Here is a 19,356-nt window from a genome sequence, read left to right as displayed (position 1 = left end):
CAGGTGTCTTTGTTAGGCGTAACTGCTTGAAGCGTTTTGTTTTAAAACGAAGCAACCCCCCTCTCTTCATCTCCTCCTGCCTGCCATTTCACACGGATGTAAACAAGAGTGTTCGCTGTGTGTTAAACGTGGCCGAAGAAGCCTCGACCAAAGGTCACCCGTGTTGTTTGGCAATGCAAATCTTTAGGCCAGTCTACGTAAGTTGCGTTTCCGCTGCTTGACATTAAAACGCGAGCTATTTTTGGAGAGAGGCCGAAAGAAGAGGCAAACACGGGCCGTGCTCTCTGGCTGAGGCGGCTTCTGATGACTCATTTGAGTTTTGAGGAGGCAAAATACAAACGGGATAGTGTGGTATTCCAGTCGATCTGGCCGATCGCTGATACAGGGTCCTCTGCCTGTGGTTTGTTTGGTGCTTGCATAAATTACTGTGGAAATGACCTTTATTTGTGGCTGGGACGGTGGATATGTTGAACGGTTTTCTCTGAAAACATAATAGTCACTTCAAAGGAAAAGATTCAAGCAGACTTGTGCTAGCTCATGGGCTAAATAATTACCGGGGCGGAAACATTGCCCTTATATGTATCATTATCCTGACAAGCATTAATTGCTTACATGAATAAGAGGCAGGGCCGTGCAATGATAGCCTGTGAAATAACAAATGGATGAAAAGACAAATTTAGACTCAATTAGATTGGTCGACTTAATTACTACTAGTGTGCGTAATTGTAGGTCATTTTTGACTAGTCAGTTAGTGTCTGTTTAGTCCCGTTTTATTGAATTCCGAGCTGATAAACAGTGTTATTTTTACTTTTTGTTGCTATGACAACACCACCCTTCTCAAAAAATGCTGGGTTAATGTGGGCTCTTCTCTGTTTCGACAGATTAGGTTTTAAGGCAAGGCTGCGGATTGTTTTTAGGAATTCTTTCATACTTAACGTCGTGCGATGTAGATTTAGCTACAGTCAGAAATAGAGTAGCAACGCTGTAGTCACATGACGCTCTCTTCCAGACAGCAGCAACTTGTATTATAATTTCATACACTGATGAGATCTGCAGCACATCTCACTCTACTGAGAAGCTTATTATAGTTCTTGCTCTGCTTTTTTTTCTTTTCCACTAATTTCTGCATTTAATTAATCACAACCCGTTAACGTACACTTGACTCCTTTTAGACTTTGTTTTGTGGGTTATTTCAGTCTTTCTTAGGTGTATTTTTTTTTGTAAACCATTCTTTTTAAGACATTTAAAGTTGAAATATTTGAAGAATGCAAATGCTGCGATGCGTTAGTTGCATACTGAATTGTGATTGGTCTTACTTTGCTCGCATTTATTTAACGGCTTATACACTGCAAAGGCGTACTTTTGATTCTTATGCACAGCACACTGTCTCTTGACAACCGTGAAGTGTCTTTGATGCAGCATTTCAGTTATGCAGAACTAAAACCTAAACTTACCTAAAGCCTTAAAGGGATAGTTCACCCAAAAATTCAAATTCTGTCATCATTTACACACCCTCATGTCGTTCCAAACCCATAAGACTTTTGTCTTCATTTTCAAAACACAAGTGAAGATATTTTTAATGAAATCTGAGAGCTTTCCTCCATTGAAAGTATATTCACACAAGACGTTCGCTTCGAAACGTTCATAAAGCGCTCGTAAAATAAATCCATATGCAAGTGTGCTTGCATGACGTGTGAGAACCAATGAGGTTCATTCTCGTATTATGCATCATGTTTGAGCTTCAGCAAGAACCAATGAGGTTCATTCTCGTATTATGCATCATGTTTGAGCTTCAGCAAGAACCAATGAGGTTCATTCGTGTGTTACGCATCATATTTGAGCTTCTGCAAGAACCAATGAGGTTCATTCTCGTGTTACGCATCACATTTGAGCTTCTGCAAGAACCAATGAGGTTCATTCTCGTGTTACGCATCATATTTGAGCTTCTGCAAGAACCAATGAGGTTCATTCGTGTGTTACGCATCATATTTGAGCTTCTGCAAGAACCAATGAGGTTCATTCTCGTCTTACACATCACATTTGAGCTTCTGCAAGAACCAATGAGGTTCATTCTCGTGTTACGCATCATGTTTGAGCTTCTGCAAGAACCAATGAGGTTCATTCTTGTGTTACGCAGCGCGTTTGAGCTTTTTTCCCCTAAGATTTAGTTTTTTGATTCTAAGAATACACAAATATTATGATCCTCTTGCAAAGGATCCGCTTCCTAAAATATATAGGCAACTATTTTAATTTAGACTAGTACGTGTGATACTATAAAGACAAATTAATCAACATGCATGTTTGTTGTCATTGTCAAGTAATGGTTAACATATTATCTGAACTCAAAATCATTTTTATTAGTGCAGCACAACACAATATACATTTGTCCAAATCTTTGTTAAATATAAATGTTGTAGTTTTTTTTTCTCCAGTTGGGGGTCCTGGTATAACCCCCCTGGTAAAAATGTACCATTGCCTACATGCATAGCTCTGAAAGTTTCATGTGTCTTGTAGTCTCTTTCTTTTTTAATGTTCTTCTCAAATTTTACAGTAATTTACATTTATCTATTAATATATGTATTTAATTTATTAATCAAATCAACATTTAAGCGGGACAGTGCTTTGCGTCGGGGTCCTGATCACCCTGTGCAGGTCTAGTTATTTGCGATGATCAGCTGACTGTTCATTATCCCTTATATGGAAAAAGTCTAACATAAAATGTTTTCAGAACAAAGTTTAATCAAATAACAACATTAAACTCTGATTTCCAAACTAATTCTGCAAAGAGGCGCTCAGTTGTAGATTAATTTGAAACACCTGGCGTTTGGAGTCTGTCTGACATTGCAATAAACTTTGCCACTTAATCACGTCTTCGACATCAAACGTTTATCTCCAAACATGTCATCAACATCCTCATCACGGCACTTGCAGTTATGAGTTTAGATTAAGTGAAGTTAATGTGACAGATTTCGCTTGTGTAATCTGTTATTATATCATCCTGTGATGGGGTGTTAGGCTGTTAAATCAAACGTGTTTAAGTAGCTGTAGAAAACGCTCCGTTGGGAATAAAGGCTAATCGGGCCAGTCATGCTATCAGCACCCCGGGTATGGCCACTGGATCTTAAGTCCATCTCTCTTGCAACCTCCAATATTTAGAGGCTTGTGCTTAACCAGTCATTCGGATGGTTTCGTTGTCATGACCAATTAATGATGTCTCCCAAGTCCACAGCGAGTGCGTTGGTGTTTCTCTTATTTGGAGAGACAGTGAAACTATGGCAGTGGTGCTGTTAAGTGCCTTGTTATCAGCATTTTCCATCACAGTCTCTTTACGCGCTCATTTGGTACTTTCCTCAAATAGGGATGAACAGAAACACTTTGGTGCCACATGACTTATTCAAAGCATTAGAGGCACAAATCCCATGTTTTTTGTTGTGAGAACATTTAGACATGTTAAATCATATGACATGAAATGAGCCTAGAATGAAGAGCAGATAGATTTAAACAAGCATTTTGTACTCAACTCAATTTTCTGCATTACAAACCATGTAACTTTCCTTAAAATTGTGGCACCCAAAAAATTACACGGTTTGGATCATGTTTACATCATGATGGGAGGACAAGTACAAAATCTCATTCTGTTTTCTCAATTTCTTCACAGATCGTAATGTTGAGAGCATTGACAATTGCACACTGTTATGCAAGTAATTGTAAGAAAAAAATGTCAAAAACATATTTCTCTTGCATTTAAAATAAAGTTGATCAGTAACTACTAAAAAACACATTTGTTCCCAAACTAGCTAGCTACTAATGAGTGACTTATTATGCAATTTTAAAGGTTCCTAATTTTGTCTTGGACTCCTACAATAGGTTTACATGCATCCAAGGTTAAAAAACACTTGAATTTTCTCATAAGATACATTGCAGCATCAGCTCTTTTCTCACAGTGTCTGAAACAATTCGATAAAGGATTCAGTCTCCTAAACCCCTCCTTTCCGAGAACCTACTCTGCTCTGATTGGTCAGATGGTCCAGTCTGTTGTGATTGGTCTACTCTGCTCTGATTGGTCAGATGGTCCAGTCTGTTGTGATTGGTCTACTCTGCTCTGATTGGTCAGATGGTCCAGTCTGAATAAATGAATAAAATGAATAAATGTTGTGATTGGTCTACTCTGCTCTCATTGGTCAGATGGTCCAGTCTGTTGTGATTGGTCTACTCTGCTCTCATTGGTCAGATGGTCCAGTCTCTTGTGATTGGTCTACTCTGCTCTCATTGGTCAGATGGTCCAGTCTGTTGTGATTGGTCTACTCTGCTCTGATTGGTCAGATGGTCCAGTCTGTTGTGATTGGTCTACTCTGCTCTGATTGGTCAGATGGTCCAGTCTGTTGTGATTGGTCTACTCTGCTCTGATTGGTCAGATGGTCCAGTCTGTTGTGATTGGTCTACTCTGCTCTGATTGGTCAGATGGTGCAGTCTGTTGTGATTGGTCTACTCTGCTCTGATTGGTCAGATGGTCCAGTCTGTTGTGATTGGTCTACTCTGCTCTGATTGGTCAGATGGTCCAGTCTGTTGTGATTGGTCTACTCTGCTCTCATTGGTCAGATGGTCCAGTCTGTTGTGATTGGGCAACCACTTACAGCGCATGTCAGAAATGAAATGCTTATTACCGTATCTGAAGTTCAGCTCTGGTTTTTCCTTAGCACTTCATACACAGTGATATGAATATTAACGATGGAGTCGATTTCACCGTATCAGTTCCAGCACGAGTCCTTATCCTTCGGAAGTGCATGCAAAGTGGATTTGCTTTCGCGATGCAGAAAACAGCGTCTTCTCAACACGTCGATAACACGAACCAAACTCTTCCAGTCCTCGACTACAACTACAGTGTTTCAGGGTCAAAGTACATTGTTCACAGGCAGCCTGCAGTGAAGACCATAGTTCGGCATTATGCTAATTTGTTACAAACCTACGTAGGTTTCGAGCAGGAAGTAAGACTGGAATTACTGATGACTCTTTTCAGAATCGCCAATAAGACAATATCTCTATTTATCATGCACTTTGATATTTGAAACTTTGCAGACCTTTTACACAAACAGCTATATTCCTCACAAACAGTTACTGTATATAACACACTACATGAAAAGTAATATCTGAAAAAGCATTATAGGGACACTTTAATTTAAATTAGCAACCATGTGTGCATATATTTAATTTTTAAAATATTTTGTATATTTAATTTGAATGTTTATTTAATATTTAACTGTAAAAGTCACACAAATCAACTTCTCAAACTTTGGCTTGCAACAGTGGTACAGAAATTACAAGCCTCATATCAAATAAAAATCAATAAACTGTTCATATAATATTCAGTTTGACATCCTGAGGTGGAAGACCAATGTTTTCTAAGCACCTCCGGTTACACTTTATTTTAAGGTGTCATTGTTACAGTGTAATTATATATTTAAGTACTGAATAATATTAATTAACTACATGTACTTACTATGGGGTTAGGGTAGGATTAGGATTTGGTTGAGGGTTAGTTGCATGTAATTATGCATAATTTACTGTTATTACTATGGTAAGTACATGTAACATATGTAACAAGGACACTGTAAAATAAAGTGTTACCGCACCTCCTTTCACTGACTATTTGTGTGGGGAAAGAAAAACTTTCAGTTTCTACCATATTCTTGGAAAATGCCATTTATTTCAATGCATGCAAAAAAAGTGAATCATGTTTTGCATGATGTTAATTTTGCATGACTTCTGTTTTTAAATGGGTTCTGTGCAGTGGAGACGGATGTCTTCTGAACGTGATGAGTGTTGGATTTGGGTTGTGACAGGCTTAATGGAGAACTCCCAGCAGCCTCTGCTTCAGTGTCAGCTCAGTGGGAGAGACCCGACAAATGACGTTGTGTCATTCTGTCACAATCTCAATATGATCTATCGATCTGGGTATCCATCTGAAGAGCTGGCATGCCTCACTTTATCTTGCATAAGGTTGTTTCGCAGATTTGCAGTGCTCTGCTGTAAATAATGCTATGGCAAGGATCAACAATAAGGATTTCTATTTCTGCTGGCCTAGTCGTTCATGGTTTTGCTTTTTACATGCTCTGCCAACATTTTTCATTGACCCAACTGAAACAAATCATGTTTTATTTTTTATCCTTATTGTCGAGCCCTGGTTTGGTGTTTTTTAAATGGGGGCTACGAGAGTTAAACTGAAGGCAGATCCTATTTGATCCAATGACTTTAGAATAGTTTTATTGAATACAAAGACAGCTTTTTCTTGTGTCTGAGACTTCTTTACTTGATGATTTTCCATGTCACATAAAGAATTCATAACCAATGCGCCCTTAATTAGTACATTTATGCTGCAGATTTAGAGACGCCCTTGATTAAATTAATTTGCACTTGCAAATTTCAGCTCTGTTAACGATGATTAAACATCACAACCTAACAGAGGCTTTTTTTGCTCTCTGCTTCTCAAAATTATTTAGTTCACTTAAATATTAATATTCTGTCATTTTTTTTACTCACCTCATTTGTCTGCGGAACACAAAAGGATACATTTTGAATAATTGAATGGTCACACCTTGCCTTTATGGTGCTTTGCATCCTTCCTCAAACTTGAAAGCTTCAGATCCTATTGCATTGTAATTGATTAGAAAAGAATAGCTACATGCTTTAATATTTTACTATATGAAATCATGTAAATGATAGAATTTAAATTTTTGGTAAAAAAAAAAAAAAAAAAAGCAACAAGAACAGATATTAAATGTTCATGTCTCTAAAATCCACCATATATCAATGTCCCAATGCACTGCACTTCTATCTTCATGCCTGATTCTTTTAGTAGAGAGGGAAAAATCCACTCGGTTGCATGTGAGCTCGCAGAAGCTGTGTGTTTGCGTCTCGGTTTGAGATCTATTGATGTCAAAGAAGAGTAAACAGAGCCCAAAGAGGCATCTGCTACCATCTGTGACCATAGTAATTATGCTCACATTTGGCACTGAAGCCAAGAGGAAAGTTCCAAGCCCAGGTGTTCCATATTCTGTACCCTGGCATCCACACTTCGCTCGGGAAAAAACTGTATATTTAACCTCTTTTCTCAAAATGTTAATCCTCAGAAAGTTTTTTCCATTTTTCTGCCGTCCCCCCTCATATGATTTATAACTGTAATACATTAACATATGCAGTCTTATTTTATTGTACTTCATTACTCAACTGGAACACCATGAAAAAGCTCAGAATGGCTGAATACCATTAGGCATAAATATCATCAAAACATATCTTCATGCATAGCACAAATCTTCATGGTTTCTTAAAAGGATAGTTTATCCAAAAATACAATTCTGTTGATAATGCCCTCACCCTTATGCTGTTTCAAACATGAGTGATCTTCATTCCATGGAAAACAAAGGAGTTTTTAGCAGAATGTTCATGTTGCTCATGACTGGGTTTGTCAAGTTCCAAATATAAAATGGTCCTTATATCTTGGGTACTTTTTTTTTTCGGTAAGGAACAGACTCAAAATGTACCTCATTAATGCGATTTGAATATTGTTCATATTCAAATTTGGCTTGTTGTAACCATGAATTATACATGAAATGTATATTTCATGGTTAATGTATATTTCATGGTCTTTACCTCACACAACTATTGTTTGACTTCTCAAGATGTGAAATATAGGGCACAAGATCACTTTTATGGTTCATTAAGATGTGTTTTGGTCAATCGGATCACGAGTAGAGGAGGGAGACACTTTCCTGTTTACACCTGGTGTTTTAATCCGTCTCTTTTGTCCACTTTCAACCACTTCTGTCCTGATTTCTTCGAGGGGAGGGTCTATGGGTGGGTAAATGTATGGGCTTTTTCAGATCTTTTGATCAAATGGATGAAAAAAGCTCACTCAATTTACATACACACAGAGAGCAGCAGCTTTCGTTTCAGCTCTGACAGCCGCAAGACTCCGCCGAACGCTGTGAGTGTGTGTTAGAAATCAGGAATGGTGAGAGAACATTGTGCTTGGTATGTTTTTCGTCTTCAAACTAAACTTGGGTCTTTCCTGACAAAGTTTAAATCCCGTCTGGCTAGCGCACTTCCCACTAATGTGTACGCATTAGGTCAGTAGTCGGAGAGTAGATGGTCTTTTGTGGCTGTTCACACATTTGACCACATGAGCGTTTATACAATGAAAGCAATCCGGTTGAATGCGTTTTCGACTACCTCTGGAAGGGATCGAAAGTGGACAAGCTCAAAACGTTTTAGACCCTATTTATACCGTCTGCTTGTGATCAGGTTGACGAAAACATTTCTTAATACCAGGTGTAAACAGGGCCTATGGTGCTTTTATTGTGTTTTGAAAGATGCTGGTTCCCATTCACTTGTATTTGAGAGCAGCATAAATATTCTTCAAAACGCCTCTTTTTGTTTTGCACAAAGGAATATAAAGCTGCGTTCCGAGTTACAGGATTCCAGTCCACTTTATAAAATGTGTAATAAAACCCATCAAACACCAATATAGTGCACATATTAGAGACGTTTGAGGCATGATAACATAATATACTTCTGCAAAAAAATGTAATATAAATTACCATACTTTCATTTAATATGTAACACATACATGTGTTTTTATATAAATATTAAGTTATTATTAGTATACTTAATAAATTTGTAAATGCTAAACGGAATGATAAATGTCTCTTGCAATGAAAATAAACATAATTCCGTTATATTAAATGTGTTTTTTCCCCTTATATAACTGTAATCATAATAGTTGGATTGTAACTGTCACATCTGGCACACTTTATACCCGCAAACAACCGTGTACAAACCACACCTGGGACTAATTAAACTCAATAAAAATGCTGAAGCCTCAAATCATTTTTACTGCGTTTATTTTAGTCAAACTTCAAGTGCTGGAATGATGTGCAATTACTGGTGTGTAAATTTCCTGTGACGTGATGTTTCGATGTTCCCTAATTCTCTATGGCGTTGCAATCTTACTTAAGGTGACGGAAAACCCTGTGAAACCCACTTCGCAGAGCATTTACGGTCGAATGGAATACACCTTAAGTGAATACGGTTTGAAACGACATGAGCGTAAATAATGCATTGTAACACATTTATCTGTGGAATTTAATAATAGAATGTCTCAGTAAGAGATAGTTCGCCCAAAAATGAACATTCTATAATAATTTGCTCACCCTTATGTCAGTCCAAACTGTGAGACATTCTTTCTTCTGTGGAACACGAAATACGTTTTTTGAAAAAAGTTGGTAACAAAACAATTTTTGTACACTTTGACTTTGAATTGAATGTACAAAAACATATTTCTCAAATATCATCTGTGATGTTCCACACAAGAAAGACTATTGAGAGCCTTATATAGAGTCTGTTGGGTTGGGAAGCACATGAGAGTGAGTAAAAATGTTCATTTATGAGTGAACTATCTCTCTAAGGGTTTGAGGTGGCTAAAGTGACTCTGTCGCCCAAGGCATCAGCTGCTTCTCCTGAGGGAAACCTGCAGTGTAGATGCTCAGCACCGGCTTTAACACACTCAATGCATAATGACAGATGCTAAAGATCGGAGGGAATTATGTGAGCCAAGCTACCACTGGCTATGGACCATCTGCATGCTCATTCAAGCTTTATGTAGTCATATCTTTATCATCAATAATTTGGATTTTTATGTATTTGGATTTTCTTATCAGAAAAGTTCCATAAAGGATTGTTCTTTTTAAAGAGGCCGTATTAGGTCCTATTTCAGTGCCTTGATTTTGGTTTTGATGTTCACTAGAATACGTTTTTGTGCTTGAACATTGAAAAAACACATTATTTTCAGATATTTGACATTGTTGCAGCACCTCTCTTCCCAGTCTGTCAGTAACGCTCTGTTTAGTTCTGTCTCTGTGAAGCCCCTCCTTTCGAAAAGCGCAATGTGCTCTGATTGGTTGTTGTGATTTGTCGACCGCTTTGAGCGTATTTTGGAAATGTCACTCCATAATAACCACCAGTTTCAACATTTCTAACTCAACTCAACCACCCCTTTATTTTGCATGTGCCTTGGGTGGGAATTATTTAAATGAGGAATATTGTGACGTGTTCATTCCTGGAAGAAAGCTCAAGACCACAATCGAGGCGTTTCAGGGAGTTCAGAAACACTGCTGACTGATATAGAGAATAACTCCCTTTGGAGTGACTTTGTAACTTTTTAAACCTTTTTCATTCTCAAACAGCATAAACAGTGACAAAGCATAATTGGTCCTCTTTAAATAATAATTTCCAGAAAATACCAAAAATGAGTAACAGAAATGTTGTGCAAAAACTAGAAGTAGTGAAGTAGTGGTATTATACACTGCCCTGCCTGGTCACTGTTTGTTTTAAATAGGCAAATGCTTAAGAGTCTGTGATTGGATCATTATTGCAGTGGTTATTATGTTTCTAGCATGTAATATGTTTGCCTACAGTTCTTCTAACTCAAACTGATGGTTGTTTAAGAAATGAAAAGCTACACACTCTATGTAGGAAGACACATCATGGCCATATTCCAGGATGGCAATGTCAAGATTCATCAGGCTCAGATTGTGTAATAATGGTTGGTAGGATCATGAAGAATCATTTGCACACATGAATCGTCTCCTCTGAGTCCTTAAATTCAGTGGAAGTCTTTGGGATGTGCTGGAGGAGACTTTACAGAGCGCTGGAGTCTTGCATTGTCAATACAAGATCTGGACCAAAAATTTGATGCACCTCTTGATGGAAATAAATGTTGTGATGTAACTGTTGCCAAACATTTAACATGCATGAAGCTTTGCATAAGCATTTGCCTATTTAAATCCAAACAGCTACTGCCGGGCAGTGTGTATGCGTACGGGATATGTCATGGGGAATTGGGGCGTGTGTGTGTGCAGGTGTGTTTAGCGTGTGTTTGCTCATGCTGAAGTGGCTGTTTGAAAGTGCACACGCAGGACAGTGTGAGTCACAGCTGGTTCTTCCAGCGGCTTTTGAATCAGAGGGAGGGTTTGTCCTTTAATGCCTGAGAGTAACTTTATCAAGTGTGCTGGTTATTTTTGGCAGAAGACGATTGCCGGTTTTAAGAGTTCCCTCACAGGTCACTGCTGGAGAAGCACGGAGAGATAAATATGGGGCTAGAAACTGCCTGCCACCGTTCAGCCAGCCCACTGCCCCCTCATCCTCTGGCCACGCTGATAAACGCATCCAAAGCACTCCCAAAACAAACCCAAGATAAAATCAGGGGCTTTTAATCCCAGGAGGCATGGGATAAGTGCCTGCTCAAAAACAGTTCGGATGAGAAAATGATCGACTGTACAGAATTAAAACGAGAAACATTACAAAGTATAAGCTCAAATAGTGTGTAAAGCTGTTTTTAAAAATAAACAAACAGCTGACGCTTCGCTGTGATTGGCTGATTACACTGTCGATGCGAAAATGCCAGCCTATCATGATTGCAGCCAGTCAAAAAATCGGCCTGAATGTGTCAAACTGGTGAAAATGGATGGGCTAATTACAGAGTAAACAACTCACGCACGCTCGGACATCATCACTTTTGGTCACATCCAAATCGGAACGAACTTGTAATGACTTGAAACGCAAAGTGATTTGTGACTGAGGCAGTTTTAGCGAGCACTCAGCTGAGTTAAATTAAAAGGTGCATCTGCGTGCCTGCCACCGTCTGCGGTGTTTACCGAAAATTTGTTGACTAATGATCTGAAAGAAGGCGACTGCTAATAAAAACAGCTTAACAACAGTTAGTAGTAACTAATGAAATAGATAATAAATGTTCTTGTTACTGTACTATTGAAGTTGTTATTTTATAGGCAACTTGATGAGACTTGTGACCAAAAACGTCATAAAATGCTTCATGTGGTAACATCTAAATGAATTAATTCAAAATAAAAAATATTATCAACCTACACTGCTATTAAAAGGTTTGGGGTCGGTATAGATTTTTTTTTTCTTAAAGACATTCATACTTTTACTTTTTTTTTTTTTTTTTACACTTATGCAAGGACACATTAAACTGATCAAAAGTGACAAGTTACAAAACATTTCTATTTCAGATAAATGCTGTTCTTTTAAACTTTCTATTCATCAAAAGAATCCTGAAAAAAAGTGTTACTGTTTCCACAAAAATATTTAGCAGCCAAATCGTTTTCAGCATTGATAATTAATAATACAGAATGTTTCTTGAGCAACATATGTGACCCTGGACCACAAAACCAGTCACATGGGTCAATTTTTTGAAATTGAGATTTATACATCATCTGAAAGCTGAATAAATTTCCATTGATGTATGGTTTGTAAGGATATGACAATATTGGCAGAGATACAGCTATTTGAAAATCTGGAATCTGAGGGTGCAAAAAAATCTAAACATTGAGATAATCGCCTTAAAAGTTTTACAGTTATGTTTGCGATTTATGCTGCGTTCACTCAAACACAAAAAAATGTTTTTTAAATATATTTATGGTAGGAAATTTACTAAATATCTTCATAGAACATGATCTTTACTTCATATCCTAATGATTTTTGACAAAAAAGAAAAATCTATAATTTTGACCCATACAATGTATTGTTGGCTATTGCCACAAATATATCCGTGCGACATGTGACTGGTTTTTGTGATCCAGGGTAATGATTTAAAAACATTTTTATACATAGAAAAATAGAACATTTTAAGGTGTAATAATATTTCGCAATATTACTGCTTTTACTGAATTTTTGATCAAATTAACTGAATAAGAAAATTTTACGAGCTTTTGAACGTTTGAACGTTGAGCTTTTATTGTTTCGAATAAGATACACCAAGAAAACTAAAGGATTAGATCAGGTGGGAAAAGCTCCTTAAAGTAACATTTGCAGGTTACCACTTTTTACATTGTGGTTTTAAATTTTAATATTAAATACTTACATATTAATTACAGTGTGGTTTGAAATATTAATATTAAATATTGATGTAAAGCATACAAAAATATGATAGTGTTGGTTGCCTGTTGATAGTGTAAGGCAGATGCCCATATACACTTAACCTGGAAACTGTGCAAACATCCATTTGAACATTGTCAATACATCTTGTATTGACAATGCAAGAGTCCAGCGCTCTGTAAAGTCTCCTCCAGCACATCCTAAAGACTTTCACTGAATTTAAGGACTCAGAGGAGACGATTCATGCGTGAAAATGATTCTTTATGATCCTCCCAACCATTCTTCCACTTTTCCTAATTATCCTAATTTTCCTCTTATTTGTAGGACTACACTCTGACCATGTATTTCCAGCAAGCTTGGCGAGACAAGCGCTTGTCTTACACCGAGATCCCTCTGAATCTAACCTTGGATAACCGCGTCGCCGACCAGCTCTGGGTGCCCGACACCTACTTCCTCAACGATAAGAAATCCTTCGTTCACGGAGTGACAGTCAAGAACCGAATGATACGCCTGCACCCCGATGGCACCGTGCTGTACGGATTAAGGTACGTCCATTGAGGTCATTTTCATTGTCGTTATCGACCTGAAGCTGACCGGTAATCACGTTCGGCAGAGGTCGTTTAACTCCTCTCATAATTCTATCCGAGCGCTGGTGCAAACTATTTGCAATCCACCCACATAACGCGCTCACGACATGTTCTGAGGCCTGTTTTTATTTTCTCTCGCTGCTGATTGCATTATGCCGGTGTAAATGACTCAACATCGGTGTCTATGTTTAGAAGGGATGAAATTGTTGTTGCTAATTCCAAAGCTGCATATTGTGCTTTCTGTTCCTCAGCCTGACAGCAGCGTCCTTATCAGAAGAGTGCTTAAAAATTAAAAATCTGCATTGCAGCAGATAATTCACTCTTATTAAGCTAGCAAAATCAATAAATATAATTTATAACGCTTCATTATGTAAGTGCCCAATTACATAAGCTTTTTTTTTTTTTTTTTACATAACCCAAAAGGGAGAATGCGTGCAGAAACACTAAATGCACATGATGAAACATTGATGGGAATGTGTGAGAGTGCCGTGACCTGGCCCGCAGAACATTGCTGCTGGGACTGCCAGCGCGCTGCTTTGTCAATGGAGACTTTCCTATGTGAGACAGCGCCGGCTGCGGCCACACGAGTGTGTGTGTGTGTGAGCATGTGTTGAGGAGGCAGTAATAGAGCGTTCTCTCTTGTGACATTTGAAATTTAGTGAGAATCTGTGCTCTGTTGCAGTTTGACATAAAAGAGTGTTGGAAGATGGGGTTCTTTGGGTTTGTAAATGCGTTTGTGAGTGTGTGTTTGTGGTGAGTGGGGGTGTGTTGTCCGTCTAGGTGCCCTGCTCCACTAAGCCTGCCAAAGCATGTTCCTCAATTACCAGGAGAAGAAGAAAATAACAGTGCCCTTCTATAACTGTCTGCGAGAGCCCAGTCTGAAAATTTAGCACAGGCAGGTAGATCTGATTATCTTGCTCCTAAAAGACTTCAACCAATAATGCAGACACCGGCCAAGAGATGAAAATACACAGGCTTGAATACAATTTCCAAGTCATAATACAACAACTGAATCATTTTACAGCTTAGCAGTCTGTGTAATGGGCTAATGTCAAAACATTTTCTATGCCTTAGACATTTTCATATTCATTTAGTTTCATATATTTCATCTGTTATTGTTTGGAAACTGTCTTTGATGCATAGTACAGTATACATTTTTTCTTGATTCACATAGCGGTTTATTCTGGCCATAAATCACCTGCTTAGACACAAAAAACCCCAAAGTGATATGTATTTTATGTATCTATTTTCCTTGCTACTGGACGCCTCAAACAAACTCTGAGCATCGTTCAATTCAGTCATTAGTTCTTTCTCAAAAACATACAGTACCTTTATAGTAAACTCTTTTAAACACTACTTTGTTTAAAAAGACCGTATGCCTTTATTCCTGAGAATATGCTTTCTGCTTTTGTGTGGAATGTATATAAAACAGTAAGTGCTATCTTAGGCTGAGACTAAACTCGTTCATTGAAATGTAAACACAATGACTTGGTAACACTTAACTTCAAGCCTTTATGCAATATAAAGGTATTCATAATGTACATTTATACTGCATTATATCTTTTCATAAATAGTTGTAACCAAAGTTAAAATGCTTTATAATATTAGCAGATTCCTTGTTGCATCTGAAATTGGGTGTTTGTCATGTGTTTTAATGCATTATACTTTCCAAAGATGTAAGATTGAGTAGCTAAGTGTTATAATGTATTATAAATGTGGTTATAATTATTCATGAGATTATACAATGCATTATATGGTGCATTACAAGGCATAATTAATGAATTATATATATTATAATGTATTATACATAAAGGCCTTAAGTAAAGTGTTAGTAATGACTTAGTCTGAATTAAACTAACATTGCAAGTAGGGTTTTAGAAGTTATTGGCTTATTGTGTTGCGATGTGTCACATTCACAGCATTTTGGAGCACAACATAACTCGGTATACAAACAATATGAGGTGTTCAGCAAGTCTATGTACTAGGCCCAATTAAGAAGCGTTCCAGTGCACTTCTGTCTAAATGCAATTGACTAATTTGGGATATAATGGACTTAAGCAAATCTAAATGACTACACTTGGTGACTGAGAGAAGAAGAGGTGTTCTGTTTACCATCTAATTTATAGTGGATGAGCCACACAATAAAATGGAGACATGATCATTATTTCTCATTTACAGAAAGGTTGCCTATTATATGGAGGTGAAGTGCATCGGCTGGTGTTATTTTTTTTTCAAGAGACTTGAAGATGTCTAAGGGCAGAATAGGACAGCTTCTATTTATATCCAGCAATAATTTATTTTGTGTGTAATCACACATTCCTGTGCTGTCTTTCTGTGTAAAGGTGGGTGAATACCAGTGCAGCAGGAAAACTCAGATAGGACATTCAGCACTGAAAGGAAAATTGCTGAACTTTCTGCAGAATTCAATACCACGTACTTCTCTTGCACTTTATCTCCCATTCTGTCAATAGTGGCTTAGCAGGATCACCAAAGAAATATATATTAAATATATTATAAAATATATAAAAGTAAACACTCTGATCTTAATGTGACACTTGCCTTCTTTGCTTTTCACTATAAGAAAAGCTTCTGCAAATTAAATTTATGTTTAAAAACATATCTTCAGTGGGTAAATTCAACATGAACTCTAAATTGACCCTATTTAATAAAAAAAAAAAAATTATGCTTTGAAGGTATACATTTTATCACTTCATGCTGGGAATGCACGATATATCGGCCACCATATCAGTATCGGCCGATATGTTCATCTTTAATAGCCGCTTTCCGACCGGAGGAACCTTTTCACAGTTCCTAGAACTATTGGCTATAGTACCCGGATGTCGGCGTGTTCGCACCGCAGGAACTAGGAACGGTTTTAGTTCTAGGAACTCAATTTGTAGGAACTAATTTAGGTCCTACTTCAGAGTAGGGTCTAAACCAGCACTATAGGAACTACCCGTGACGTTAGTGTTCGCTGATTGGCCGAACGCACGCGGAACACCAGCACCCGCCATTTTTAAAACAGCTAGAATGTAAACACACAGATTATAGCCTATATATTTACTCCATAAACTAACTATACAAACATGGAAAACGGTGATAGGTGGGTCTCTAAACCTTTATGCTGAAGAGAAAATCCAACGCAACTTTGAGGGGACCAAGCCAAACATGATTATGTAGGCTAATAACCTTTTTTCATATACTGTCTACTTTCTATAACAGTTCTATCTAATAACATATTAAACAGTACTGTGTTAGACAGATCGCTAACTAATAAACACAGAGAATGCGAGCATTGTTTGCTCTGGCGTTCTCAGCGCCGCCAAAATAAAGGTCCGTCGCGCCTTCAAAATAAAAGTCACCGTGCTTGCGTCACTCCCTTACCCCTCCTACCAGTTCCTATGGCCACTTGGCCAGTGCGAACGCAAACAGCAAAACCGAGTTTGGGGGAGAGTAGTCCTTAGAACTGTTTAGAAGTGGACAGTTCCTAGAACTAAGTTCCTGTAACTACTTGGTCGGAAAGCGGCTAATGTTAATGATAAATATATATGTTTAATGATAAATAATGGATTATTTCCTTCATCTGAGACACTTCACATGGCTTTTAATGGTGAGACTTTGGGTTTTGTTATCAGGGTCTCAAAAATTGGATTTGGATTTATCGACCAATATATCGGTTATCAGCTTTCAAATATGAAGAATTATCGGTTATCGGTATCGGCCAAAATGTTCATATCTGTGCATCCCCCTACTTCATGCATTCCCTAGGAATTCAACACATGACCTTGGCGTTGCTAATGCTATGCTTTACAGGAAAAAGTCACATTCCGAGTTAGTATGTGCACATTATTATTTATCTAAAGAAAAAATGTGTCTTTAATCTCTCATCAAAATGTGCTCCGCCTCTGAAATTACATTCCATGTCTTCAGATGTCACCAAGTCCTCTCATTTGTCAGCCCATCCCTTTCCAACCAATTGTTATATATAAATTACAGACCATTTTTCCCCATCCAAGCATTCACTGCACTTTTTGAAAATCCCATTCTAGTAATTCAGTGTATGAAATCCTTGATCCAGTTCGGGACTAAGATTTTCACTGCAGCGTTTTCAGCGCGTCCTCTTGCCACCCTCAGTGTAATTTAGTCAGAACCCCTGCGTTGTGTGTTGCAGCGCGGGCCTTAGTAAACAAGGTCGTTTGGAATAAAGGTACACATGATGCCTTGGGGTCTGTACCCAACCCTTACATGAACCTGTGTTTTGCACGGGGAAACCGTAGTGCTGCAGCCCGGCCATGATAGATGGGTGGATTCATGAAGTTTAGTGTGTTGGTGAAGAAAGCGGTCTTGAATGTATGCGGAGGAGAAGACCACAGTGTCGGTGGGTTTCAGTGCAGGGAAGTAGCAGTCTAATGGCACTATAGAGTAAACATCTCCGACTTTTATTCATCAGACCCTTTTCAAGCTGATACAAGCTGCCAGAGGCGTTAAGCGGCACTAAACCGGTGAGGGTCAGGCCTAGCTTCCTTCTGCTCTTAATATATTGAGCCAAGCCCTCTTCAGCCAGATACAAATCAACCAGTAAGCAGCAGGTCACCGTGAGAGAGAGAGAGCAGAGAACTGAGAGATGAGAAAGAGAGACTGAGAGCAAAATCTATTTTTAAGTTTTTCTTCCCAACTCGCAGACTACTACAAATATACCTATGAACTTTTAGTTAAATAAGCATCTATTTTTGGCAAAAGTACAGTATACAGTTAATAGACTCATAATGAGAAAGACTAGTTTATAATTTCAGATTTAATAGAAGAAGCCGGAGTATTTGGTGTGGTTGGGGGCAGTTTATAACACCTGACAAATAATGATATTAACCTACTTTCACATAAGCTCACACATCTGGGTTATGATGTCATTGCTTTAATAAGCAGTTATATATTTGCTTTGTTTTCTCCTTTATATGGTACTATTTATTTTAGCTGAATAATGTGTTTAAATGAAAAGTTTAAGTGGGAATTAAAAAATTAAATCCTGTTTACAAAAATATATCTTATCTTCAGTGTCACATGATCCTCCAGAAATCATTCTAATATGATGATTTGCTGATCAAGAAATATATATATATTTTTTTTTTTATTATCAGTGTTGAAAACAGTTGTTGCTTGATATTTTTGTGGAAACCATTTCTTCAGGATTGTTTGATGAATAGCAAGTTCAAAAGAACAGCATTTATTTGAAACATTAACAATGTCTATTATGTCACTTGATCAATTAAATGCATACTTGCTGAATAAAAGTATTAATTTCTTTCAAAAAACAATAAAAAAATGCACTAATCCCAAAGTTTTAAATGGTAGTGTATAATCGGTTGTTCTTAGATGGATGGAAAACCGAATTGAGCATGTGCTGAATAAGCATCATCATTCTAGCTTATTTATGATTAATGAAATTTAGTTTGTTATAAATTTCCCCCGATACAACAGCCAATGGTTTTCCCTAGCACAGAGAAAAAGAGACGTACTGTATGTAGTGAAAGAAAGGCGGAAGATGGAAAGAGACGGAGAAGATAAAAGAGGGGTTCAGAGATTGAGTAAGGGTTAACAATGTTAAGAGAGAGAGAACGAGAGAAAGAGGAAGTTATCATGAGGCTGATCAACTTGAGGGACATCGAGGCTCCATGTGTCTCTCCACCACTAACTCTTCTCACAGCTTTCCAACAACACACTTCCACAGACACCAAACCTCATCAGCTAGAGGGACCAATATCTCTCTAATCTATCCATCTTTTAGACATCAGAAATGCACAGAGACTTTTTGCTGATGATGTAG

At 37.8% G+C, this 19,356-nt stretch overlaps 1 protein-coding gene across 2 annotated transcripts in view; it reads left to right on the top strand.

Moving 5' to 3' along the window:
- The window catches only part of gabrb2a (gamma-aminobutyric acid type A receptor subunit beta2a), a 46,162-nt gene that overhangs the window by 3,917 nt on the left and 22,889 nt on the right, over window positions 1–19,356 (top strand). For both annotated transcript variants that reach the window (XR_014031354.1, XM_081382618.1), the window contains exon 4: window positions 13,273–13,493. Coding sequence is in view for 1 of the 2 variants with exons in the window: in XM_081382618.1 (XP_081238744.1) it covers window positions 13,273–13,493 (221 nt within the window). In the remaining variant the exon portion in view is untranslated. The remainder of the gene's footprint in view (window positions 1–13,272; window positions 13,494–19,356) is intronic.

Source organism: Scardinius erythrophthalmus (assembly GCF_964197995.2).
Source record: "Scardinius erythrophthalmus genome assembly, chromosome: 13".
In the NCBI taxonomy this organism is placed as follows: Eukaryota; Metazoa; Chordata; class Actinopteri; order Cypriniformes; family Leuciscidae; genus Scardinius; species Scardinius erythrophthalmus.
This window is presented reverse-complemented; position numbering and strand designations above follow the sequence as displayed.